The 26,454-nt window shown below is 40.0% G+C and overlaps 2 protein-coding genes across 4 annotated transcripts in view; both read right to left on the bottom strand.

The window, feature by feature from the left end:
• Positions 1 to 26,454, bottom strand: part of kidins220b (kinase D-interacting substrate 220b) — a 294,629-nt gene that overhangs the window by 108,346 nt on the left and 159,829 nt on the right. The window lies entirely within an intron of this gene.
• Positions 1 to 26,454, bottom strand: part of mboat2b (membrane bound O-acyltransferase domain containing 2b) — a 96,804-nt gene that overhangs the window by 7,809 nt on the left and 62,541 nt on the right. For all 3 annotated transcript variants that reach the window (XM_078399229.1, XM_078399231.1, XM_078399230.1), the window contains 7 exons: positions 18,185 to 18,239; positions 10,664 to 10,847; positions 8,879 to 9,071; positions 8,138 to 8,241; positions 7,597 to 7,661; positions 2,850 to 2,982; positions 1,979 to 2,130 (listed from right to left, as the gene is read on the bottom strand). In XM_078399229.1, the coding sequence (XP_078255355.1) occupies positions 1,979 to 2,130; positions 2,850 to 2,982; positions 7,597 to 7,661; positions 8,138 to 8,241; positions 8,879 to 9,071; positions 10,664 to 10,847; positions 18,185 to 18,239 (886 nt within the window). The remainder of the gene's footprint in view (positions 1 to 1,978; positions 2,131 to 2,849; positions 2,983 to 7,596; positions 7,662 to 8,137; positions 8,242 to 8,878; positions 9,072 to 10,663; positions 10,848 to 18,184; positions 18,240 to 26,454) is intronic.

Raw genomic sequence — 26,454 nt, 5'->3', positions numbered from 1 at the left:
GGTCAGGCAGCATCTCGGGAGAGAAGGAATGGGTGACGTTTCGGGTCGAGACCCTTCTTCAGACTGATGTCAGGGGGCGGGACAAAGGAAGGATATAGGTGGAGACAGGAAGATAGAGGGAGATCTGGGAGGGAGGAGGGGACGGGAGGGACAGAGGAACTATCTAAAGTTGGAGAAGTCGATGTTCATACCACTGGGCTGCAAACTGCCCAGGCGAAATATGAGGTGCTGTTCCTCCAATTTCCGGTGGGCCTCACTATGGCACTGGAGGAGGCCCATGACAGAAAGGTCAGACTGGGAATGGGAGGGGGAGTTGAAGTGCTCGGCCACCGGGTGATCAGTTTGGTTAATGCGGACCGAGCGCAGGTGTTCAGCGAAGCGATCGCCGAGCCTGCGCTTGCTTTCGCCAATGTAAATAAGTTGACATCTAGAGCAGCGGATGCAATAGATGAGGTTGGAGGAGGTGCAGGTGAACCTTTGTCTCACCTGGAAAGACTGTTTGGGTCCTTGGATGGAGTTGAGGGGGGAAATAAAGGGACAGGTGTTGCATCTCGTGCGGTTGCAGGGGAAAGTGCCCGGGGTTGGGGTGGTTTGGGTAGGAAGGGACGAGTGGACCAGGGAGTTACGGAGGGAACGGTCTCTGCGGAACGCAGAGAGGGGAGGGGATGGGAAGATATGGCCAGTGGTGGGGTCCCGTTGTAGGTGCCGGAAATGTTGGTGGATGATTTGTTGTTCAAAATGATTTGGTGGATCATTTTATACTAACTGCACTAGAAATTATATTTGGAGATGCTGCAGACTCTTTGCTCTGATTTCTACATTAAAATAGCTCAAAGGTCCAATTTGTCGTTAACATTTGTACAGATTTGCATGTTGTTTACAAATACTTTTGAAACAAAATAAAGAGGGCATTGTAGCAGAAATTCTGATTCCCAGTTTATTGTGCTCAAATGTTTCAAAACATTCATATGCTTGCTTAATCACTGAATTGACATACTCGCTTTTCAATCGAATACCACGGGTGTCCTGAATCGTCATCATTTCACAATATAGCGGTACAACAGCATGTAGCAAGGGTCTCGACCTTAAACCCATCCCTTCTCTCCACAACTGCTACCTGTTCTGCTGAGTTACTCCAGCTTTTTGTGTCTATTAGTAGTACAACAGCATTGGTTTGGATTAATTGGATGTTTTAATTTAGAAACACATTTTAGTCCATAATTCCTGGTTATTTTTGCTCAGAGGGAATCTACTGGGAACTATTTTGTTAAATACATGTGATTGCTGGTCTGCACGGACTCGGTGTCCGAAGGGCCCATTTCCATGCTATACCTCTAAATTAAACTAAAGTAGACAGTGTATGATAGCATCATGGATTTATTTTGTTTCACATATCAGAAAGCTTTTGTGCACTCTCACAAAATCCAAACCTCACACCAACAGAAAGATATGGATTTGAACCAACAAAAAGAACTGTTCAAATCCAAAGTATATTGCAATGCACAAGAACTAATGGAGACCAATATTAATGGAAACATAACAGAGTGGATGGCGATATTATTCTTAAGACATGCATAACCAAAAGGTTTTCCGTTCCATATGCTTGTATCAGAGAATCATTTATGTAAAGGAAGGTCATTCAAGCAGCTCTATGAAAGAGCTGAATAATTAGCCACAATGCGCCTCTCTTTCCCTAGAGCCTCACAATATTTTATTATTTCTAAAATAAAATTTCTAATGTTTCCATCATTGTTCTAGTGAGTGCATTTTAGAATATAACACATGATAGAAGATTTTGGTCACAGAAAGAGGTTCCTTTGCAATTACTTTAAATCCGTGTTCTGTGGTTACTGTTCCACATATCTACCAAAACTCTAATTTCCAAATGTCTAATTGTTCCTTATCCCCTTCAGTTAGGAAAGAGAAAATGTGCTATTTAGTAAATATTACCATTGGATTCCACATGTTTTCACCTTACCTGTAAAATTTTAGGGATGGCTCCACTGAGAGCAAAACAAATGGCACGACTGTGTAGCTGATTGCTATCATGGTTGCACTCCAAGTGATAAAGTCATAAAATAATTTGACACCTTTCATCTTGATAAAATAGATTCGAGTGTTGTTTCTCATCTAGGGAAAAAAGGTAGTTGATGTGACACCTCAGATAACCATCGCCTGGAAAAAATGCTACAGTCTCTTACACATACAATCTTGGTTTCTGCCATTTCTACAAAGATATTACTTTTATCAGAGCAAAGAATTAGTAGAAATTATTTTAAATTATTTTAAACTTCAGTTACAACATACGAAGAGGCATAAAATGTCTGAAGTTCCATACACAACTGTTTAGTGTGTACCGATTATGAATAGATTTTGTGGCTATCAACCCCTTCTGTCATGGGGTAGACTGACTCTCTGTCCCCAATCTTTGCACATCCCAAATCCTGGACTTTCTACTCGTCACTTTAATTTTGTGTTTCATGTATCTTGTTGTGTTTTATGATTGTTGGCAGACCAATTTTCCTTCCTGGGATAAATAAAGTTCTATCGTATCATATCGTATGGTCACAACAATCATAGCCAGTTAGGATTTATCAGCTAACTGCATAGATTATAAAGATTATGCCAATTTTTTAATCATGTCAACTAAATTTGACAGTATATCAATATGCATTTTACCTGTAAATAAGGAAATGTAATTGCGGACTTTCCGACCACCAAAGTAGTGTTTTTCACAAAAACAGTTTAAACTCTTGAAATAAACTTTTAAAAGGCAAGAGAGAAAATATAAGAATGTGACATGCTGCTCTTACAAATGTTGCGTTAATGAAATCTAAATTATCACTTACTGCACGAGCTGCTAATGTTATTGGTATTGCTGTAAGAAATGTCATATAATAGCCGGGGTACACTCCATGCCATATTGCGGAGATAATAAAAGTTGCTATTGTCGGATGGTAACGGCAGCGGTCATAGCAAACCCTGAAACAGAAAGGCAGAGTTAAAAATTCAAAATGTGCTCTTGTAATCGACTTCTTTAACTTAAGGCACCCCCATCTGGACATCCTGGGTGGTTATGTCCGGTTTTCTTCTAGTTCCTTGTGCAGGTGAGGGCAGGAAAATTGTAGATTTCCCCAGTGTGGGACAAATAAAGGGATATATATATATAAAAGGGAGATATGGGGATCTGAATGTGTGGCTGAGGAGCTGGTGCAGGGGGCAGGGATTTAGATTCTTGGACCACTGGGATCTGTTTTGGGGTAAGGGTGAATTGTACAAAAGGGACGGGTTGCACCGCAACAGGCAGGGGACCAACATTCGGGCAGGCAGGTTTGCCACTGCTACACGGGTGGGTTTAAACTAAATAGTGGGGGGGGTCAAATGGGATAGACAAGGATGGAGTTAAAGGGAAAGAGAGTACAGAAAAAGTTAAGAAAGACCCCATAATTTACGGGACAGAAAGCTCACGAAGGGATAGGAGAGTATGGCCAAGTGTAATAGGAATTGATGTGAAAGGTGAGATGAGTAATGGATTAAAAGTATTATATATGAACGTGAAGTATAAGAAGTAAGGTGGATTAGCTGGAGGCTCAGTTAGAGATTGGTAGATATGACATTGTGGGGATTACAGAGACGTGGCTGCAGGAGGATCGGGACTGGGAACTGAATATTGAGGGTTATACGTCCTATAGAAAGGACAGGCAGATGGGCAGAGGAGCTCTGTTGGTGAGGGATGAAATTCAGTCCCTTGCAAGGGGTGACATAGGGACTGACGATGTGGAGTCACTGTGGATAGAGTTAAGGAATTGTAAAGGTAGGAAGACACTAATTGGAGTTCCTCCCAGGCCCCCAAACAGTAGCCCGGATATAAGGTGTAATTTACAGCAGGAGTTAAAATTGGTATGTAACAAAGGTAATGCCACTGTGGTTATGGGGGATTTCAATATGCAGGTAGACTGGGAAAATCAGGTTGGTTCTGGACCCCAAGAAAGGGAGTTTGTAGAGTGCCTCCGAGGTGGAGTCTTAGAGCAGCTTGTACTGGAGCCTACCAGAGAGAAGGCAATTCTGGATTTAGTGTTGTCCAGTGAATCAGATTTAATAAGGGAACTCAAGGTAAAGGAACCACTTGTAGGTAGTGACCATAACATGATTAGTTTTAATCTGCAATTTGAGAGCAAGGTTAAATCAGAAATGTCAGTGTTGCAGTTGAACAAAGGGGACTATGAAGGCATGAGAGAGGAGCTTGCCAAGGTCGACTGGAAAAGGATCCTAGCAGGAATGATGGTGAAACAGCAATGACAGGAATATCTGAACATAATCCAGAAGATGCAGGATCATTTGTTTCCAAAGAGGAAGAAAGATTCTAAGGGGAGTAAGAGGCAACCATGGCTGACAAGGGAAGATAGGGATGGAATTAAACTAAAAGAAAAGCTGTATAACATAGCAAAGAGTAGCGGGAAGCCAGAGGATTGGGTAACTTTCAAAGAAGGTAACAAAACAGGCAATATGGGCTGAAAAGATGAAGTATGAGGGGATCTGGGCAAGAATATAAAGGACAGTAAAAGCTTCTTCAGGTATGTTAAGAGAAAAAGATTAGTAAAGACAAATGTGGGTCCCTTGAAGGCAGAAACAGGTGAAATTATTATGGGTAATAAGGAAATGGCAGAAGAGTTGAACAGGCACTTCGGATCTGTCTTCACTAAGGAAGCCACAAACAATCTCCCAGATGTACAAGAGAACGGAGGATCTAGAGAGACAGAGGAACAGAAAGAAATTTGCATTAGGCGAGAAATAGTATTGGGTACGCTGATGGGACTGAAGGCTGATAAATCCCCAGGGCCTGATAATCTGTATCCCAGGGCACTCAATGAGGTGGCTCTAGAAGTCCTGGACACATTGGTGATCATTTTCCAATGTTCAATAGATTCAGGATCAGTTCCTGTGGATTGGAGGGTAGGTAATGTTATCCCACTTTTCAAGAAAGGAGCGAGAGAGAAAACGGGGAATTATAGACCATTTAGCCTGACATCGGCAGTGGGGAACATGCTGGAGTCCATTATTAAAGAGGTAATAATGGCGCATTTGGATAGCAGTAAAAGGATTGGTCCAAGTCAGCATGGATTTATGATGGGGAAATCCTGCTCGACTAATCTTCTAGAATTTTTTGAGGCTGTGACAAGTAAAATGGATGGAGAGCCAGTGGATGTATCTAGACTTTCAGAAAGCCTTTGATAAGGTCCCACACGGAAGATTGGTGAGCAAAATTAGAGCACAAGGTATTGGGGGTAGGGTATTGACATGGATAGAGAATTAGTTGGCAGACAGGAAGCAAAGAGTGGGAATAAACGGGTCCTTTGCAGAATGGCAGGCAGTGACGAGTGGAGTGCCGTAAGGCTCGGTGCTGGGGCCGCAACTATTTACAATATACATTAATGATTTGGATGATGGAATTAGAAGTAACATTAGCAAGTTTGCAGATGACACAAAGCTGGGTGGCAGTGTGAACTGTGAAGAGGATGTTAGGTGGTTGCAGGGTGACTTGGACAGGTTGAGTGAGCGGGCAGATGCAGTATATTGTAGATACATGTGATGTTATCCACTTTGGCAGCAAAAACAAAGAGGCAGATTATTATCTCAATGCTGTCAGATTAGGTAAAGGGGAAGTACAACGAGACCTGGGTGTCCTTGTACACCAGTCACTGAAAGTAAGGGTGCAGGTACAGCAGGCAGTGAAGAAAGCTAATGGCATGTTGGCCTTCATAACGAGGGGATTTGAGTATAGGAGCAAAGAGGTCCTTCTGCAGTTGTATAGGGCCCTGGTGAGACCGCATCTGGAGTATTGTGTGCAGTTTTGGTCTCCTAATTTGAGGAAGGCCGTCCTTGCTATTGAGGCAGTGCAGCGTAGATTCATGAGGTTAATCCCTGAGATGGAGGGACTGTCATATGAGGAAAGTTTGGAAAAACTGGGCTTGCATTCACTGGAGTTTAGAAGGCAGAGGGGATCTTATAGAGATGTATAAAATTATAAAAGGACTGGACAAGCTAGATGCAGGAAAAATGTTCCCAATGTTGGGGAAGTCCAGAATCAGAGGCCACAGTCTAAGAATAAAGGGGAGACCATTTAAAACTGAGGTGAGAAGAAACGTTTTCACCCAGAGAGTTGTGAATTTGTGGAATTCTCTGCCACAGAAGGCAGTGGAGGCCAATTCACTGGTTGAATTTAAAAGAGAATTAGATAGAGCTCTAGGGGCCAGTGGAATCAAGGGATATGGGGAGAAGGCAGGCACAGGTTACTGATTGTGGATGATCAGCCATGATCACAATGAATGGCAGTGCTGGCTCGAAGGGCCTAATGGCCTCCTCCTGCACCTATTTTCTATGCTTCTATGTTTCCATTAGACCATACCCCCCAAAGCATCAATCCCTTGCTAAGTTTGTTTCCACATGGATCAACTAATATTTTATAGATCAGCCATGATTGAATGGCAGAGTAGACTTGATGGAGTCGAATGGCCTAATTCTGTTCCTATCACATGACTTTATTAGCGAGGCAGATGCAGATGATGGAGGGTGTGGGTAGGCTATATCCACAACTCTGTAATTTCTTACGGTCTTAAACAGGGCAAATCAAGCTGTGATACATCTCATCAGTATGCTTTCTAAGTGATGAAGTTGATAAGTCATTGGAGATGTGACAAACTTCCTTAGTCTTCTAAGGAAGTTGAGGTGTTGGTGTGCTTTCTTGGCCATAGCATTAATATCATTTGTCCAGGACAATTGTTAATGATATTTCCATTCTAGGAATGTGAAGCTCTTCACCATCTCCACTTGAACACCATTGCAACTGACCAGAATTAAAAGACGTCCCTTTAGGAAAGAGATAAGGAGGAATTTATTTAGTCAGAGGGTGGTGAATCTGTGAAGTTCTTGGCCACAGAAAACTGCAGAGGCCAAGTCAGTGAATATTTTAATGGCGGAAATAGATAAATTCTTGATTAGAATGGGTGTCAAGGGTTATGTTTACATCAAACTATAGGCCCAAAGTGGTCTCAGGGTCGCACCAATCCTTTGCAGCCACATGACTCCCCATGTCCTGGAGATTTCTTGTATGTTATCACACAGCTTTTTCCTCCGTCTCTAAATAGGACTGACAATTTGGTGCTGCAATGAGCAGACATAGAAGTCCTGAAAGCTCTCTGCAGATAGCTGGCAATTGTCTGAAATAGTTGTGTTGCCATCAGTGCATGGCAGCCTATTAAGCATTCAAAGGCCTTTGACTGATATTATGATCTTATTCACCAACTTCAAAAGTTGTACTGGACTATCAAACATGGCAAATACTTGCAGAATTCTACTTATGAAATCAATGAATGATTTTGGATGGTGATAAAAGTTTGTGACGGTGCAAACTGGGATTTACAAGCTATTATTTTATGCAAAATGTATACAAGATGAACCCTATTATTAATTAGCATCGTACAATTGCACTATCGGGATACAACATAACCTATATTCTTCTAATACATTAAAAAACACAGAACCCAAAATAGACTCTTATCTGCAAACGTTTAAGAAAAAGCCAAGTCAGATCTTTACCTTTTAAACCAGAGAGCTGTTTGGATGTTCCAGTTATCGATGAACATTTTAAAACTTGTTGCTGACTGAAGGAAGAATTGAAGTTGAAATTATATTATGGAAATTACTTTGACTTGAGTAGGTTAATAAGGTATAAAGAAAACTGTAAAGAATTGCAGTGGCGTGTGGGGGAGGGGGGTCAGTGATTACATTTACTGAAGATTAGTTCTCTTCTCTAGAGCTTATCAATACAAAATCTAGATTAAATTTAACAACAAAAGACAAACATGCTGCACCTTAAATTGTGAAAGATAAAACTTTCTGTCACAGAGAAAGCAAATTAAAGGTACAAAGATCTGCATTATCCTTTTATGCTAATCATGTATACTTTCCAGATTCAGATCTTATCCATCCCACGCTTGGAGTTCCTGATAGAACCCAAAGGATGATTCAAGTCACTATATGTTACAGGCACTGCATTTCTGTGACATAATAAAAGGAACAGCATTGGGGCTAGTTGTACAGGAGCGTAATCGTCATGAAAATTTTAAAACATTCTCACCTCAATGTTCACGATATTTAAATTTGAAATCAAATCCCAACGTTCATTGCCGTTCACATCATAACCATTGAAGCCAAATCCTGCAGCGTTGTTAATTGCGTCAGCTATTCAAAATAAAATGTGGTCATTATTTCAATATTGGTTAACAGAATATGGAACATGGTGCCGAATAGAAACAAAATAGAGGGAGAGGTGCAAGAGAAATGGCACGTGCACAAGTGTGCGTACATGCAGTAATAAAACTAATTTAAGGCAACTACATTTTGTGATAAACTCGCAGCTGTATCATGTGATACGAGTCGTCAAGTCCTGGAGACAACAATAGCAGCATAAATGATTAGTTAGATTTCGTTTTTAAATAAAGATAAGTACTAGGGCAGGAATTGCCAACTTCCAAATCTTAGATTAGGGTGTCCCTTTGATTTATTTTGAAATGCACATTTCAATCACACTTCAGCTTTAAGTAAAACAGTTTCCTTATTCACTCATCACAACTGATATTAATTTTAAATGTGCTGATTATACATGAACCCATGATTATGATAAAAAACATAAAGTGAACTCAGTTCCTGTTTTGAACCAGTTGAGGTCATCATATATACTTTTTGTGAACTGTAAAAACCCATTAACACAATTCTAAGCCAGTCCACAGGCGAATTATTTTTTAAAAAGCAGTCCCACATCTTTAATACTCTCAGAACCTAATGCTGTGTGTTAGTCAAAAATTATTTAAATACTCACCAAGACTCCATGCAAAATAGTACTTTGGCCGGGCAGCCATTAATGAAAAATAAAGGTAGAATAGTCGACTCGCAAAGTTTGCTGTATTCACAAAAGTTTCATCGATATTGTATGCCACTGGGAACATCTTTGTGATTGTCAAGTGAAAAGTCAAAGAAATCCCACAAACAAGGAGCTTACACAGTACAGCTGGCTGGAAAGAAAACAGAAGGAAGTTCATCATTAACATTGTACAAAATGAAACAAATAACTCAGGATTTCAGAAAATATTTTTCAAGTCCAATCACTCATGTTTATGACATTTCTTGCTATAGTATATCAAGCTTCCCCTTCCCCTTTTTTTGTAGGAGCATAGGAGGGTAAGGGGCAAAGATAAGTTCAATAGCCATAGTCTTTACCCTCGCGTAGGGGAGTCTAAAGTTAGAGAGTATGTTGGTGAGAGGGGAAAAAGGGACCTAAAGAACAACCTTTTTCACACGGACGGTGGTGGTAAACGAAACGGCCGGCCAGATGAAGTAGTAGAGGCAGGGTATAATTACGACATTTTAAAGACCGTTAGATGGTACATGGAAAGGAAAGGTTTCGAGGGACCTGTGTCTGGGACAGGCAAGTGGGACTAGCTCATTGCGGCAACCTTTCAGCATGGACGAGTTGGGTTCTGTATAGTTCCTGACTGAACCATGCAGACATTCTCCGATCAATTCATGTCTGTTAAAATGAGCATCAATTGTTTCTAGAACATTCCCCACAACAGAAGTTAAACTGGCAAGCCTGAGTTTATCTGTCAACTATGATCTCTTCCATCATACTGCCATCTGCTCACCAAAAGCTAGGGCACTCACATTAAGCTGGGGTACTGTCTGAGTCACCTATACCCCATTGTGGCCATTGAACCTCTCCTACAGAACTGGTACACTACAGTGCTGCGATATATGATCTGTACTCTGCATCTTCCCCTTTGCTCTACCTCCTGTACTTGCACTGGAGTTTGACGATGGTATTTACGTATAGTATTATCTGATTTGACTGGATAACATGCAAAACAAAGCTTTCACAGCACCTCGGTACATGTGACAAACCTAAACAGGTTTTCGTGCCTTTCTGAAATCATTGCAGTCGTTTTCTTAGATGTTGGGGCCCTGTGGTCTGCTTGTAAATTGTAATACACAACAGAAGTTCAAAGTCAACCAAAATACATCACATCCAGCCGATCTCAAGACAATAAATTCTATACTATGTAGCAGTAACAAAAAGTTCAGCAATTTTGGCCAATTCTCTGATCAAAGAACAACTAAAAACAAGTTAGTTTGAATTAGTTAAACTTCATCAAGGTGATCTTTATGAAGTTGAAGTTCATAATGGTAGTATTTCCCATGCTTTTAAATTCAAGCACAAATTACTCTCATCTATTGACCAACCAAAAACCTGTCCTCAGATGTTTGAAATGATGACAGGCTCTTTAATTAGCTCAAAATTAAAATTTCTGCCAATTTACATTCCAAATTACATCACCTGCGATAGACCATTCAATCTAAATCAGACCCACTTCTTAGTGACTTAAAACATCTCAAACTTTCATTAATTAGAGGATTACCAGTCATAGTAGCATAACAAAGTGGTGTATTAACAGAAATCCTAAGATACAAAAACAGGGCTAACGAAGGATTAATTTGCACCAAATTTTATTCTGCGATATATAATAAACAAAATTAAATGTCAACTTGAAGTGTCAAGTGCATTTCAAAATAACTCAACTTCAGCAAGATTGTAATTTAAAAATCTCACCACAGGTGAAGGTTCAGCATGTTCACATCGGTCATTTCTTTTTCCATTCACTACAGCACACTTCACGTGCAATGTTTTGCCTTCAATGAATGCAATGTAGTCTTTGTATGTGTACAAGGGCCCCGCTAGGATACCCATGAAATTACAGTTGTAGCTTAAATATTCCAACAGACTTGGCATGGTCCTGAAATTCAAATCACAAAACAGATTCATTGCAGCAGGCACACACCTGTTATCATTCGTAATTCTTTCAACAACTTTGGAAAAGGGTGGCCTAATATTTTTCCGTAGCTATGGATTAACGAAAAATATTCCCAAAATAAAGATGAGTGGAAAGAGCATTGCTTAGTAAAAGTCAGAAGCAAAACAATCTGTTTAAGAATTGCATTACAAAATGTGTAAAGAATGCAAGGTCTTCACTATTATATTTTTATAAAATGAGTTTTCAATGATAATTTCCATGCCAATCTCATTCTGACTTCTGAAGTGATCTATTCAATAAGTGGATAGACCGACTAGTTTGAAATAATTAGGCTCACAGATCTGTTTAAATGCCATATGAATTTGAACAGGCATATGTTCAAATACTACTGTATTGGAACAGCAATGAATCAACAAATAACTAGCTTGTAACAGAGTTAATGCAATAATCAAGGGAAATAAATATGCATAGACTGGACACAAGTACAGTTTAGATTCGTTTGAGATGTTCACAGAATTGATTCAAGTCAGTTTCTTGGAACATTGCACAGTTCAACTGACCAAGGTGTCTTCAGTACTGAGACAGGATTAGTTGGCAATCTTATGGAAAAGGTTCCTCTGAGAAAGAGTGCTCTGTTGATAGGATTTCAATTTTTTGTTCTATGGTGACAATGAGCTCTGCATTTAAATAAAACCAAATACATTGGTATGAAGGCCATCTAGCTAAAGTGCAAGGGAAGTTATATTAAAAGGTAGCAAGGTGTCTGAGCAATGATACATATCAAGGAGAAATATTTGAAAATTCTAAATTTTACTCCATTGACAAATGCTCTGTGACAAAACAAAAGTATTCTGTCTGCGTAGGAAGGAACTGCAGATGCTGGTTTAAATCAAAGATACATACAAAATGCTGGAGTAACTCAGCGGAACAGGCAGCGACTCTGGAGAGAAGGAATGGGTGACGTTACGGGTCGCAACCGTTCTTCAGACCCTGTCTGTCTGTGATAGGCTATAAGGATAGTATTCGATTAACAGTTTATAGTGCTGCACAGAAGAATAATCACAGAAGACTGGGAAGACATTGTGAAGAAAAAAGCCAGATGATGACACAAGAGTTGAGAAAACAGGGAATGAAAATTTAAAGGGCAGCACAGTGGCGCAGCAGTAGAGCTGCACCAGAGAACGATCCTGACAATGGGTGTTGTCTGTGCAGAGTTTATACATTCTCTCTGTGACCATGTGGGTTTTCTCATGGTGCTCCAGTTTCTTCCCACATTCCAAAAGACGAGCAAGTTTGTAGGTTAAATGGCTTTTGTAAATTGCCCCTAGAATGTAGATTACGAAAGTGGGATAACATAGAACTAGTGTGCAAGTGATTGATGGTCAGCATAGGCGGTGGCCAAAGGGCCCATTTCCATGCTATGCTCCATCTCTAACATTAAAGCTAAATGAGAAAACTTGGAGAAAATAAGTTTGCAAAATCTTTGGTATACAAAAAGCATAGTAATGAAGCCAAGTATGGGTGTTTAAGGAATTGAAACAAGAGAAATTTTGTCAGGAAGTAAACAAAATGGCTATTTTAAAGTGTATTTTATCTCAGTATTTTGTATCAGTCTTCCTAGTAAATATTCCATATAAAAGGAGATTAAGGATTAAAAAGACTGAGGAACTTAAAAGTAATTTATGTTAAAGAATTATATGAGACAGAAGTCACTTGAATCTGAAGGTCTGCATCCCAGTGTTTTAACAGACTGCAGAGGTATGGTGGATTGATTGATTGCAAACTCCCAAAATTACTTAGATTTTAGTATAATCCTTGTTTTTCAATTCACATTTCAGAAATGTGGCCGAGAGATAACGGAACTTTAGAGTTACTCTGACAGTCAGCAGATTTTATGAAAGGGAAATCACATTTATCACCATTGTCAAAGGTTTACTTGTGGATGCAGGCTTATAAACATACTACAATTTCTCTTGTTTCCATGAAAAATACTAAAAGATAAAATTATACATTAATAGAAAATGTAGTGTGCAATAAAATTGTGCAAAATTTGAAAATGAATTCAGATTGAAATGGGTTTAAGTGTTCTTCTCCAGCAGAACTTAATTTAAAGTTCATTTATCTCCAAAGGCGTAGTCTTAACCTACTTTGTAGGTTAATTGGCTTGGTAAAATTCTAAATTGTACTTAGTGTGTGTAGATAAATGTTAATGTCCGGGGATCGCTGGTCCGTGCAAACTCGGTGGGCCGAAAGGCATGTTTCTGCACTGTATCTCTAAACTAAACTAACACACAGTATTCTACTGTCATTTGGCATACAAGGACTCGGGAAGAACATAAACTCTTCAGGCCACAGTGCAAATTTTAGATGCAGCAAAATCTGATATTCAGCTATTTATTTTATAATCAAGTGTAAGAAAATAACTGCAGATGCTGGTACAAATCGAAGATATTTATTCACAAAATGCTGGAGTAACTCAGCAGGTCAGGCAGCATCTCAGGAGAGAAGGAATGGGCAACGTTTCGGGTCGAGACCCTTCTTGACCCGAAACGTCGCCCATTCCTTCTCTCCTGAGATGCTGCCTGAGCTGCTGCCTGAGCTGCTTAGTTACTCCAGCATTTTGTGAACAAATATTTTATAATCAAAATCACCTTTAAAAAATTATTTATGTCATGACATACTATTTCATGCAAGTTCATTCTATTACTTTATAATTTTATTTCAAACCAGCAACTTCCCATTGCGTACATTACTAAATTGTTACTAGGAAAGTTCACAGCTCTACGTTCTCTCAATATATTCAACTTTCAAATAACGAGGACTATTTACACATGTGCGTAGAAAGGCACAAAATGCTGGTTTAAACCTAAGATAGACACAAAATGCTGGAGTAACTCAGCGGGACAGGCAGCATCTCTGGAGAAGGAATGGGTGACTTTTCAGATCGAGACCCTTCTTCAGGGTTTCGACCCGAAACGTCACCCATTCCGTCTCTCCAGAGATGCTGCCTGTCCCGCTGAGTTACTCCAGCATTTTGTGCCTATCTTAAATAGTTATACATTATTGATTTGCCCTATTGCCACTGTATGGCCACTGGGATTCATTGTGCATTCTCCAAGCCCCATTCTAAACTTTACCAGAGCCCCCAAACAGAAACTCATTAATTTCTGAAACATTTGTTCAAATAAAAATCAAATTCTCAAAATGGAGTAACAATCTTTGTCATAACAATTACCCTTTATTAATGAATTATTTAAGTAGAATATACTGGGCATTGGTCTGATTTTTCCTCCTTTTAGGATCTAACCCTTCCTACCACAATCTTCACTTTCCACGTTCCCTCTTCTACCCACTCTCAACTCCCTGCTCTCTTTCCCATCTCTCTGCTCTCTTTCCCATCTCTCTTCTCCTCGCCCCGCCCATCCGTTCTGATGATTATAATTCTGAATCATTGGACAGCTGACGCTATTACATTCCTTACTCGTAAAGGAGAAATGAAAGCCAAGCTGCCCAAATATGCAGTCCAGTGAAATTCAAGCAGGAAGATCAACAGAAGAGGAAACAGTAGTACTGCAACAGAGGCAGCTGCTACTGCTTTTCATCAAAAATTCATGTCACCAACTCAGTTTTAAAAAGATAGACACAAAATGCTGGAGTAACTCAGTGGGACAGGCAGCATCTCTGGAGAGAAGGAATGGGTGGCGTTTCGGGTCAAGTCCCTTCTTTCACTATCAACATCAAAAAACATTTGGAGCTTATCCAGCATCTCACCACCCCCCCACCAACCGGTGTAGAATCACAACAAAACGCACACATTTGAAGTAGGTTTGGAATAGAGTGAGCATCTGAATTATCTGCTGCAAAACTTCATTCTGATTAAACTCCAGGAAACAGAAAGACCTATTAAGCCAGAAGACAGACATAAAATGCTGGAGTTACTCAGCAGGTCAGGCAGCATCAGTGGAGAAAAGGGACTAGGTGACGTTTCAGGTACTTATTCCTTTTCTCCAAAGATGCAGTCTGACCCACTGAGTTACTCCAGCAGTTTGTGCCTATCTTCAGTATAAACTAGCAACTGTAGTTCCTTCTTGCACAGATCTTTTACAATAGGATTGGGCGTAATAGGTGTCTTGCGTGGGTTTTTGGGGGGATTTGCCGAAAAGAAAAATAATGAATTTCCTTTAAAGTGAGTGTGTCACATAACACCTTTAATACCCATTCATTAAATTATCAGAAATATAGTTTCAGAATTTAGAATTATCTTTCAAACTAATTCTGCTAAATGACTGTGATAAGCACAAACTGAAATAATGTTAAGTAGCAGCAACTTAGCTTTCTTCAAGTTAGTAGTTCCAACTTCTGGACTAAGCAACTTAAATTGATCCCTTCAGTTTATTAGTTCAATGGTACACCATATTAGCGACATCCAAACTTATTTCACCAGCAATTCTCAATTCAGCCCTACAACCATTACTCTCATCAAGCAAGATGCAAGCAATGCTTCATATGGGTAGCCCACAACCGATGGTGTGAACACTGCATGTTCCAATTTCAGGTAGCCCACCCACTCTGATGCTCCTTACACCTTTCCCACACCAACTGGTCTACCTGGCTTCTCTCTTCTTTTGTTCAGCTTTGCCATCCTGACCTAGACTCATTGCCCTCCCATAGCCGATTCCATCTGCCCATCATCCACATGACTATCTGCCATGGTTTCTTCTAACTTGATTCACCTTTCCTATCAATTCCCCTCCCCTCTCATCGTACCTTCCTTGTCTTGTTCTGCCCATCATCTACCAGCCTCCGTCTCACCTCTCCATCTTGCATATCGGCAATGTTTCCTCTAAACTCTCAGCTCTGATGCGGGGTCTCACCCCAAAACATGGACCATCACTTTGCATCCAAAGCAATTTGTTTTTTGCTTTCAATGAAATGGCATTTAAATTCAGAACAATCAGAGCACAGTCATCTCATCCTCTACAGATTACAAAGATATGAAGGAGTTTGAAAACACTGGTGAGAATTTCAAAAATCAAAGTAATGCTTAAACAAACTTCAACATAGGTCAAGGCACAGCGGTAGAGTTGCTGTCTTACAGCGCTTGCAGCGCCGGAGACCCGGGTTCGATCCCGACTACGGGTGCTGTCTGTACGCAGTTTGTACATTCTCCCCGTGACCGGGTGGGTTTTCTTCGAGATTTTCGGTTTCCTCCCACACTCCAAAGACGTACACGTTGGTAGGTTAATTGGCTTGGTGTATATGTAAAATTGTCCTTAATGTGTGTAGGCAAGTGTTAGTGTGGGGGTCCGCACGGGCTCGGTGGGCCAAAGGGCCCGTTTCCACGCTGTATCTCTAAACTAAACTAAAACTAAACAAGCAGAGGAGATGGCTGAATGGGGCTTGATGCGAATCAGGAAACAAGCAGCCAGGTTTTTCAACTGAAAAACATGGGACACATCCCGTTGTACACTGGAACAATCAAGTATAGAGCAAACACACTGCTATAGGAGATGGCCTAAAGACCAGATTTGATGATGTTAATGTCAGAGTCAAATACTGCACTAAGATTGGAGCCTAGCTAACTTTGAGCAAGAGAACTGATGACCAGAGGACAGAACATGTGTTGTGGACTTTAGTTGGCTCTGTACTTAAACACAGAATTTCCTTGGTCATCCTGTTTTTGATATTGAACAACTTGTGTGACTAGGAGACACAAGGAACTGCTGATGCCACAAAAAGAAAAGAAACTCAAAATGCTCGAGTAACTCAGCAAGTCAGGCAGCACCGGTGAAGGGAATAAGGGTCCCAGTCCAAAACATTGCTTTTTTATTCAGCGCACACAACATTAGGTGTTTGGATTAGGTTGCTAAAAGGCATAGGGTGAGAAATGGGATGAGAGCAAGGATAGTTTTGGTAATAGTTCATGCACTACCCTAGCAATAAAGACAAGTAAGGTAAGCAAATGCATGTAGTCCCATGCTATATGACAGCATGGTGTAATTAATCATACTCCTCACAATCCTAAACCAAATGTGTGGGAGAACAATAGTGTGGGCTTCAAATGCTACTTTAGAAATCTATTCAAGAATTATTATTTTATTTTAATCAGTAACTGCCTCTTTGGATTTTCTGATGAATATTTGCAATGAAACTATAATTATTGAACAGGGACAGGAATGCAGCTCTATTTGAACAATTAATGCAATCCCTAACCAAAATGGAAAAGTAAATATCTTAACTAACTTTCATATATAATTCGAGGCAACTCTACAACACATTGAAATAGTTGTTCCCAATTTTGTTCTCATTATATGTATGAAACAAACCCTGGGATTATTGGGAAAAGCCTGTTGAGAATTGATATTGTTGGCTTTACATTTTTGTATGGCCCTTCACAAAATAAATGCGACAAATCCAACTTTCAACATTGTTTGTTTTGAATGTGTTTAATCGAGAAAGATTTTAGAAGTGAGCACCCTGACAATAGTTTTAAGTTTTCTCTATTCTCCTTTAAGTTTTTGGTATGTCATTTTCACCCAATTTCAATTTGATATTTCAGTTCAATTTTTGAGCTGATCAACACCAAGCATTACAGCATGCATGTTTGCTTCACATAAAAAAAAGTGGGACAGCAAAATAGCACTAAAGTACAATTGCAACAAAAAGTCAAAACCACAAATCCCACTGACCAGTTGGTTGCAAGTATGGGGGAGAAATGAGGGGGAACAAAAATAATGTTACAGAAAGAAATGCAAACACTGTACCGTTTAAACACTGGCAAGAAAAAAAAATCACATATTTTTCACAGTGAAGCAAACTTATTTGTATAGTCATGACTGAGTGAAACAGAACACTAAACACTTGCCTCCCACTGTCAGTTCTCCATAGGTGACTCTACTCCATCCTTTCTGCAATAATTGAAGAAAATCATTGATTTGACCTGCAACTGTGGTTGGGCAGTGAGCATTAAGGGGCGGGTTTTCATTCCCTAGGTGACTGCTCAATTGTAAATTTCAAAAGCTGCAAAAAATACCTTTAGGAAGCATAAGCAAACAAGGTCAGCTGCCCTGATGTTTAAATGGTTGACTACTGATTACATAATACCAACGTCTTTCTCCCTCCGCTACTTTATACATCACTGATTCATAGGACACCACTTCAGAAAATACAGGTCAAAGCTAACATTTAGCACTGCCATGCATGATTTTTTTAACCATTGCAAAATCTGGTAGTTATTTGTGATACAATATCACACATCTCCATGACTGAAATTAGCCTAGGTTGCCATACTCTGAATTATTTGCAAACTAGTAACTTACCGGATAGCTAAGGATTTTTGTGTTGGTGTCAGATGTTCTTCTTTTCGTGCCATCCCTAAAGCAGATATACAAAAGATATTTAGCTGGATAGATAGGTACACAAACGCGCGCACACACACATCGAGCCGCACAATATAGGTGGTCCCTGGGTCACTTTTATCTGCAAGTTGAAATTTCACAATAGATAGTGTAACTTTAGAAGCTATATTAGAAACATCAATGTTGGTCATAAACCCCAGTGTTAATGGAGACACGGAAACTGTAGATGCTGGAATACTGAAAAAACCCCACAAAATGCTGTGAAGTATCCCCAGTGGGTTCGGCAGCATCTGTGGAGGGAATGGATAGGTGGCATTTCAGGTCCGGTCCCTTCTTCTGATTTTGTCAATGTCAGTGAAACATTGACAATTCGTGTTTCAAGTCTGGGACCCAAGAACAAAAGAGAAAACAGGTTAATTTGCAGTTGTAGAAGATGTGTGGAAGGGATAAACAAAACAAAGGGGGGGGATATATCTGACAAAGTGATACCAGTGATTTACTGTGGCAATCATGTAGCAGATTATATTTTAAAGGCAAAAAGTGCTGGAGTAATTTAGTGGGTCAGGCGGCATCTCTGGAGAACATGGATAGGCGATGTTTTGGGTCAGACTGTTTCTTTGTCTGTGCGATGTGCTACTAATAGTACAGATGTGGGACTTGAACTAAATGCATCAATAGATAGTCGGAGCATGGCATATTTGAGGCCAAATGAAAGATTAGAGATCAAATGGAAAATTAATCTATTGTTTGATAAAGCAAAATCATTCTGTTAACAAGGATTGTTTTAATCTGCAGCCTCCATTTATCAGCTGTTTTTATCATCCAGGGAACAAATGAAATCATTGCTCAGATGGCAGCAATCTGATAGTTAGACATGCACATCAGTACGGGCAGTCATAGTACTTTTTGTTGCAAGTTCAACAAAGATGGGAGTAGTTCTTGATTCTTTAATGAAAACAGCTTCCATCTGGGTGAAATCCAGAGTCAGAACTTGGCTAATCTACATACATTCTTGAATGAATGTTTTAAGCATTCCATGTAAAATACTGAATAGTTTTTTCCCCATCAAATTTTAAAGATCTAGAATATCAATTAATTATATTAACTGATTGCAGGTAGTCCAAAATAAACATGACCGTTTTCACTTCCAAGAATCACACTGAACCAAACCTCTCAATGAAACATGATTTTGGACAATTTTGAACAAAAAGATTCTTTCCATGATAAGACTTTATGGCACACAAGATGATCATGTGGTCTACTCTGTCCATGTATACATCTGGGTTCCTTCCACCTCCTGGGTCTTGTGGCACTGGTGTGTTGTATTAATTGCTCATCTGGATACCTTTGAAACATGGCGATGTTTTCTGCCTCAAACCCATTTTTGGGCAGAGGTCCAAACCTTCACTACTGCTTTCTCAAATTTTAATTGGTGTCTCCTAGTTATAATTGTCTCAACCATGGTTTATAATCTTTCTAGTCAACCCTTCAGCAAATATTTGCTCAGCATTTTTTACAGCAAGTGAAAATCACAATAGCAGACATCATTTTGCAAATCCTCAACTTCAATGGGAACTAATGTTCGCAATGCAAAAGTAATAAAGGGTTATGACAACCAAGAAGCTTCAAAGATATGCAAAGAACTGAAGCACAAGTTCAATTAACATCCCCTACATGTAATGATGCATGGATTTCTATAAAGTATAATTAGCAGTTTAAAATTCAAAATTCTTAAAGGCATTACAGACATATAAACAAATGAAATATGTTTTAAAAGCATGTTCTGCTAGTTGAAGGTGAATAACTGGATTTTTTTTTTAAAATCGCATAAGTGTCATAATTAAAAAGACAGACTTTCAGTAGTTTTTATAATAGCAAATTTAAAATTTACAACTGAATATTTTTAGTTTGAATATGTGATTCTAGTCTTACCACATGTAACATCAATGTCTTTAATATTCAACCCCCATTAAAGCTTTTACTTAAATTTAATAACTGCATTAGCAAAATATGTTATCAACATTCTTTTTAGTTGTAAATGGAAGCGTACCATCCAGATATTATAAGAAGCAGTGGTCAATCTATATATTTTAAATGCACAAAATTCATTCTTTCCAAGGATGGTAGGTACTTTGCGTTTAAAACAAAAAGGAACTAAGGGTTAATGTACAAATCTATGAGATTATTGTACAGTTTATTTATGAAAACTGGTCACGTAAACCAAGGCACGCTAAATTGCATTTTTTTGCTAATTATCCACTACTTACCTTCAACTTAGCAGAACTTACATGCAATTGTCTTTTCCATGGTTAACTGTAACATACATGCAAATATACACACATGCAATATTGCCAGTGCGAAATTAATGTCAGTCATGCAAGTTTCAATTAACTCATTCTTTTGCAGCAGTGCCAGAGAATATTGCAATTGTGAATATAATTGTTGTGGCTTCATTTGCCAATCATATTTTTTTGGCTGTTGTTAGAACTGAAAGAAATCATGTACAATTCCATTCTGGCATGCACCGACAACAAACATGCCATGTATAAATATTAAAGATACAACATCTGCTACATAAATACGGCCAGCGTTTACTCCTCGAGCACACATTTGTATTAAACCATGACAGTAACCACGTTTTTCAGAACCATCCCTATCAAGAGATTCAAGATAGCTTTATTTGTCATCCAATATTGGACGAAATTCAGTCACCCACAGTCCAACAATAAAAGCATTAAATAGGCATTAAAATTACACAACCCCAAAAACACACAAAAAAAGAAACATCCATCAAAGAAACATCCATCACAGTGAGTCTCCTCCAGTCCTCTCCTCACTGTGATGGAAGGCCACAATGTCTTTCCCTCCTCCTGCTGTCTTCTCCCCCGGTCAGGTTGTTGTGGTTGCAGGCCGCGCCGGACGGTCCGCAGCGGGCCAAGCCCAAGGCGAGTCGCAGCCGCTCCCGCAGCCTCCGAAGACGGCCGGCTCCGCCGATGATAAGTCCGATCCGGGGCGGGCGAACACGCTGCCGCTGTTGCCGTTGCTGCACGTCGGGGCGGTCGTGACTCTCGACATTGAAGCCCCCGCCCAGCAGAGAAATATCCCGCGGCATATCTTAGGCCGCGCCGGACGGTGAAATGTCCGCGACCCAAGCCCCGCGATCCGGGGCGGGCGAACACGCTGCCGCTGCCGGAGCTCCCGATATCAACTCTTGGAGAGATATTATCCCTCTACTTTGACTCCTGGGTCCATATCAAAAACTACAGAAATGGCATGTTATCCAAAAATATGTAACTATATGCTACTTTAAAGTTTAATTAGGTCACTAAAATTATTATTAACTTCTTCATTCAGCTATGTACAGGGGAAATTTCCCTTTGGGTACCTTCGGCCCAACTTGCCCATACCGACCAACATGTCCCATCAAAACTCATCCCACCTGCCTGCGTTTGGCCCATATCCCTCTAAACCTATCCTATCCATGTAACTGTCTAAATGTTTCTTAAACTCTGCGATAGTACCTACCTCAATTTCCACCTCCGGCAGCTCGTTCCATACACTCACTACCCTTTGTGTGAAAAAGTTACCCCTCAGGTTCCTATTAAATCTCCCCCCCCTCACCCAAAACCGATGTCCTCTCGTTCTCGATTCCCCTACTCTGGGCAAAGTATGGGATCTGGTCAAGAAATCAAATGATGATGATGACATTTACCAAAGTATACGTTTAACTTATTAGGACTTTAAGTCACTCCGGCCAATCAAATTTTTTTCTGTATAAATAACATTCACATGACTGAAAAAAATTACTCTGTGAAACGAATAAATTATTGTTTTGCCACAACATAATGGATCCAAGTCATAAAAGTCTCAGGGATTGTTTCAGAATATGCAAAAAAAGCTGTTCAAAATGAAAAGTTCTTAAAAGACAAATATCCATTTCTTCACGGCTTATCTTAAAGATGTAGTACTGATCAATCCACTTCAGGAATCACAACTTTCCTTTATTTGAGACACCACCAAACAACAGTTTCCAGTGATCAAACCACGAGGAATGTTTTAAGACAGACTTAGATAATGCTAGGCACAAGAGACTGCACAATCTTAAGTTTGTGGTCAATCTTAAGTTTGAGGAGAGTACCATTGGCAGCTCAGACTCAGTAATCCTGATCTCAATTGGAATGTAGGCACTCTGCAATCCGGCAGCTGTCACGCATTGAACTAAGTTTAGGGTCTGAGAAAGTTCTGAATAAAATTTCCCAATCAAAAGTTGGTGCATTGTAAGATAATTTTAATTTAAAATAAACATTTTAGAGGCAAATTAATCAAAGATCAGTAATTTCTTGAGAAGAGTGAAATGTGAAGACCCGGATGAGAATTAAAGTGCGATGTGTATGCAAGGTCCACTTAAACCTTCGGTTCATTAGTGAGGATGGTATTCATAGACTATAGCTCCGCCTTCAACACGGTCATCCCCACCAAGCTCATCACCAAACTCCACCAGCTAGGCCTCAGCTCGACATTATGTGACTGGATCCTGGACTTCCTGCTGGAACGACCGCAGGCAGTGAGAATGGGCCCGCACCTGTCCTCCACTATCACCCTGAGTACCGGCACACCACAGGGCTGTGTTTTGAGCCCCATGCTCTACTCCCTCTTCACACACGACTGTGTTCCTGCATTCGACACCAACACCATTGTCAAGTTTGCAGACGACACAATGGTGATCGGGCTGATCACCAACGGGGATGAAACAAACTATAGAGCGGAGGTGCAGAACCTGGCGGACTGGTGCTCGGATAACAACCTGTCCCTAAATACCACCAAGACCAAGGAGCTGATCATCAACTTCCGTAGGTCACATAACGGGGAATATGCCCCGATCTCTATCAACGGGGACAGTGTGGAGAGAGTGTCCAGCTTCAAGTTTCTGGGCACTCACATTTCGGAGGACCTAACATGGTCCAATAACACTGCTGCGCTGGTCAAGAAGGCACAACAAAGACTGTTCTACCTAAGAACACTGAAAAAGTCTGGTCTACCCCAACAGCTGCTGACGACCTTCTACCGCTGCACCATAGAGCATTCTAACGCATGGCATCCCTGTGTGGTACCTCAGCTGCACGGAGGCAGAAAGGAAAGCTCTACAGCGGGTAGTTCATAGAGCTCAGAGGGCCATTGGAACACAGCTACCAGACTTGGAGGGCATCTACAACACACGATGCCTCAGAAAAGCCACCAGCATCCACAAAGACTCTTCACACCCCTGCAACAGTCTGTTCGAACTCCTTCCATCGGGCAAACGATACAAGGCCTTCTACGCCCGCACCTCCAGACTCAGGAACAGCTTCATCCCCAGGGCCATAGCTGCTATGAACCGGTCCTGCTGAGCCGGATGGTCACAACGCATAGATCAACTTGCACTTTACCCTGTCTAAAACTTACAATTGTTTCGTTGGGTTGATGTTGTCTAAATTACTTAAATTATTGCATCGTATGGGAGGCGCATTTCCAATCTCGTTGTACCCCTGGGTACAATGACAATAAAGATATATTGTATTGTATTGTAAGTTAAAAGTCATCTCAAAATTAAGGCATATACCATGAATTGCCTATTTAAATACAATGGAATTGGTTTCCGAGCAAGGACAGAATAACTCTCCAATGTTCTACAATGTTAATACACAGGCCTGAGAAAAGTGATAACTGCAACATGAGGTTTAATATAATTGTGGATTTACAATACGAGAAATATATATGAACCGAATTGAATTACAAAAGGTCATGTGAAGTTGTTAAAGTGTAAAGAGGGAGATGTCAATGGATAGAAGAGCTTCGGCTACACTTTTAAGAGATGTAAGATTCAAATGAGATTGTCCTCATCATTATACACCTTTGGGATGGATTGGTAAAATTACATTCTGTACCTTTCTCAGTCGGGATGCATAGTAAGCAATTCAGATCAGTTTCTAAGACAGGTGCTGAATTTTAGACGTTCAGGAAATGATACAGTACCAAAACAGCTCAAGATTTTTTTCTTGGCAAAGGAAAGATGGCTTCGATGGCTTCAATACTTCCAAATCCAGTCACTTAATTATGGAAAGTACATTTATGACATGACTTGAAACTTTTTTATGATCTGTTGTTTGTGAATATATCAACAACATCTTAATGGGAACGTAGGAAATATACTAGGAAATTTGAAAATAATATGAAAAGTTTTCTGAAGCTACAGTAGGATATAGATCAGATAGCAAGTTGAGTGGAGCGTTGGTGGACAGAACCTAATACCGACAAGGTGCAAGGTGATACATTTGAGGAAATCAGTAGACAGTAGGATACATGCAGGGAATGGTAGGGCACCAAGAAATATTGATGAACAGGAGTCCATATCTCCTGAAAGTGGCAACACATGCACATAGGATGATAAAGGAGGCAAATTACAGGCTTGCCTTTGTGGGTTAGGGTATGGAAAATAAAAGGCAGAACATTATGTTGAAACTTAAAATGCAGGTTAGACTATATTTTGAGTCTTTATACAGTTCTGGATGCCACATGATTGGAAGGGTGTGGTTGCACATGAAAGGGCACAGAGGAAATGTTACCTGGATTGGAGGACTTCAGTTGTGGAGAGATTGGATGGGATGGGTTTGTATTCCCTGGAATGAAGGAGGCAGAGAGGGCTGACCTGATAGAAGTATATACTGTAAAATAAGCAGCATAGATAAGCAGCCAGAATCTTTTACCCATGCTAGGGGAATCAAAACCCAAAAGTGCTTGGGTTCTAAGGTGAGAGCAAGGAGTTTTAAAGGAATTGGGGGCACAATCTTTCCATGTAGAGTGGTTGATATCTAGAACGCGCTGTCACAGGTAGTGCTGGAGTCAGTTACAATCACTACATTCAAGAGAAATAGTCAGGCGCTTGAACAGGCAAGGCTTAGAAGGATACAACCTAAATGTGGGGAAATAGCGTTAGTGTAATAGGCGAAAAAGGTCTGTATCAGCCATGGTGGACTGAAGGCTCCATTTCTGTGCCGTACAACTCTGTGACTTCTTGTGGTAGCAGCTTTTTCCGTAACTGTACAAAGGTGAGAATGTGTGGATGATTTGATTTACATAGAATGTATGGCTCCAGGGCCTCTGAATTTAACATTTCAAAGTGCTTGGGACATCATGCAAATTCAGAAGGAAAATAGTCTCAAAAAGAATGAAATGAAGTAATAGGCTAAAAGCCCTATTTTTTTTAATTAAAACTGCTAATGTTCAGAGGTAATATGGTGGAATTTCACAAATGTGGTTTAGCTCTAGAACAGCAACAACAAAGTACCCGTTGACACCAGGTCAATTGATAATGTTGGAACTGATATTCATCAGATTTTGCTATTTAACTGTTGAAAAAGGTGATGGATCAGTCACAGTCTAACTGAATGGTATATTGGAGGTGGACAGCAGTGGAAATACTGGGAGGGAAAGAAGAAAATATACCTTCCATAGGTCGCATTCTCCATGTATATATGGTATCTGATAAGAAGCAATTGATGTCGAGGGATTCACACAACTATTTCACATTGATACTGCAATTGTCAAACTAGTTTCATGTTGTAGAGTGCTGTGGTCAGGAGGGTGATGGAGATGGTTGGGAATGAAGACAATCTCCATCAGATGTTTCTTATTTCTGAGATGAGCCAAGCATTTATTTTCCGGTAAGTGAACTTGGAACCAGACTCTGACCAAATTTGTGTTGAAATTTATCTCATATCATGGCCTGCTACATTTAAAAACACCACGGGTGATCTGATTGTTGAATGACCTCCACTGTTGTAGAGGATTCCTATAACCTTTAATAGCCTGGTAATCCAAAAGTCTGTATCAGCCTTGAATTTAATGGCTCTTAGGAATTCCTTTAGTTCCTATAAATGAATATTCCTATAAAGAAGGTACCAAAAGGTTCATCGGGTAACTCTCAGAGAAGAGACAAACTTCTCTTCTTAGTCTTAAATGGGATTACATAGCCGACATTTCGATTCCCCAATCAGGGGAAATAGCTTCACAGCCACATACCCCACAACTATGGAAGACATTATGGTCCTCAAATAATTTAGACACTTTCCATGCAGTTAAGAAAATTGCAAAGGAGATTTTATGGCCACTAGAATTAGTTTGATGATCTGTTGTAGCTTAAGAAACAATTTGTTTTTAAAAAAGGAACACTTTTTTAAACTGGCTTTGATAAA

This window comes from Rhinoraja longicauda, chromosome 5 (assembly GCF_053455715.1).
Source record: "Rhinoraja longicauda isolate Sanriku21f chromosome 5, sRhiLon1.1, whole genome shotgun sequence".
Lineage (NCBI taxonomy): Eukaryota > Metazoa > Chordata > Chondrichthyes > Rajiformes > Arhynchobatidae > Rhinoraja > Rhinoraja longicauda.
Note: the sequence above shows the minus strand (reverse complement) of the source record. Positions and strands in the feature narration are given on the sequence as shown.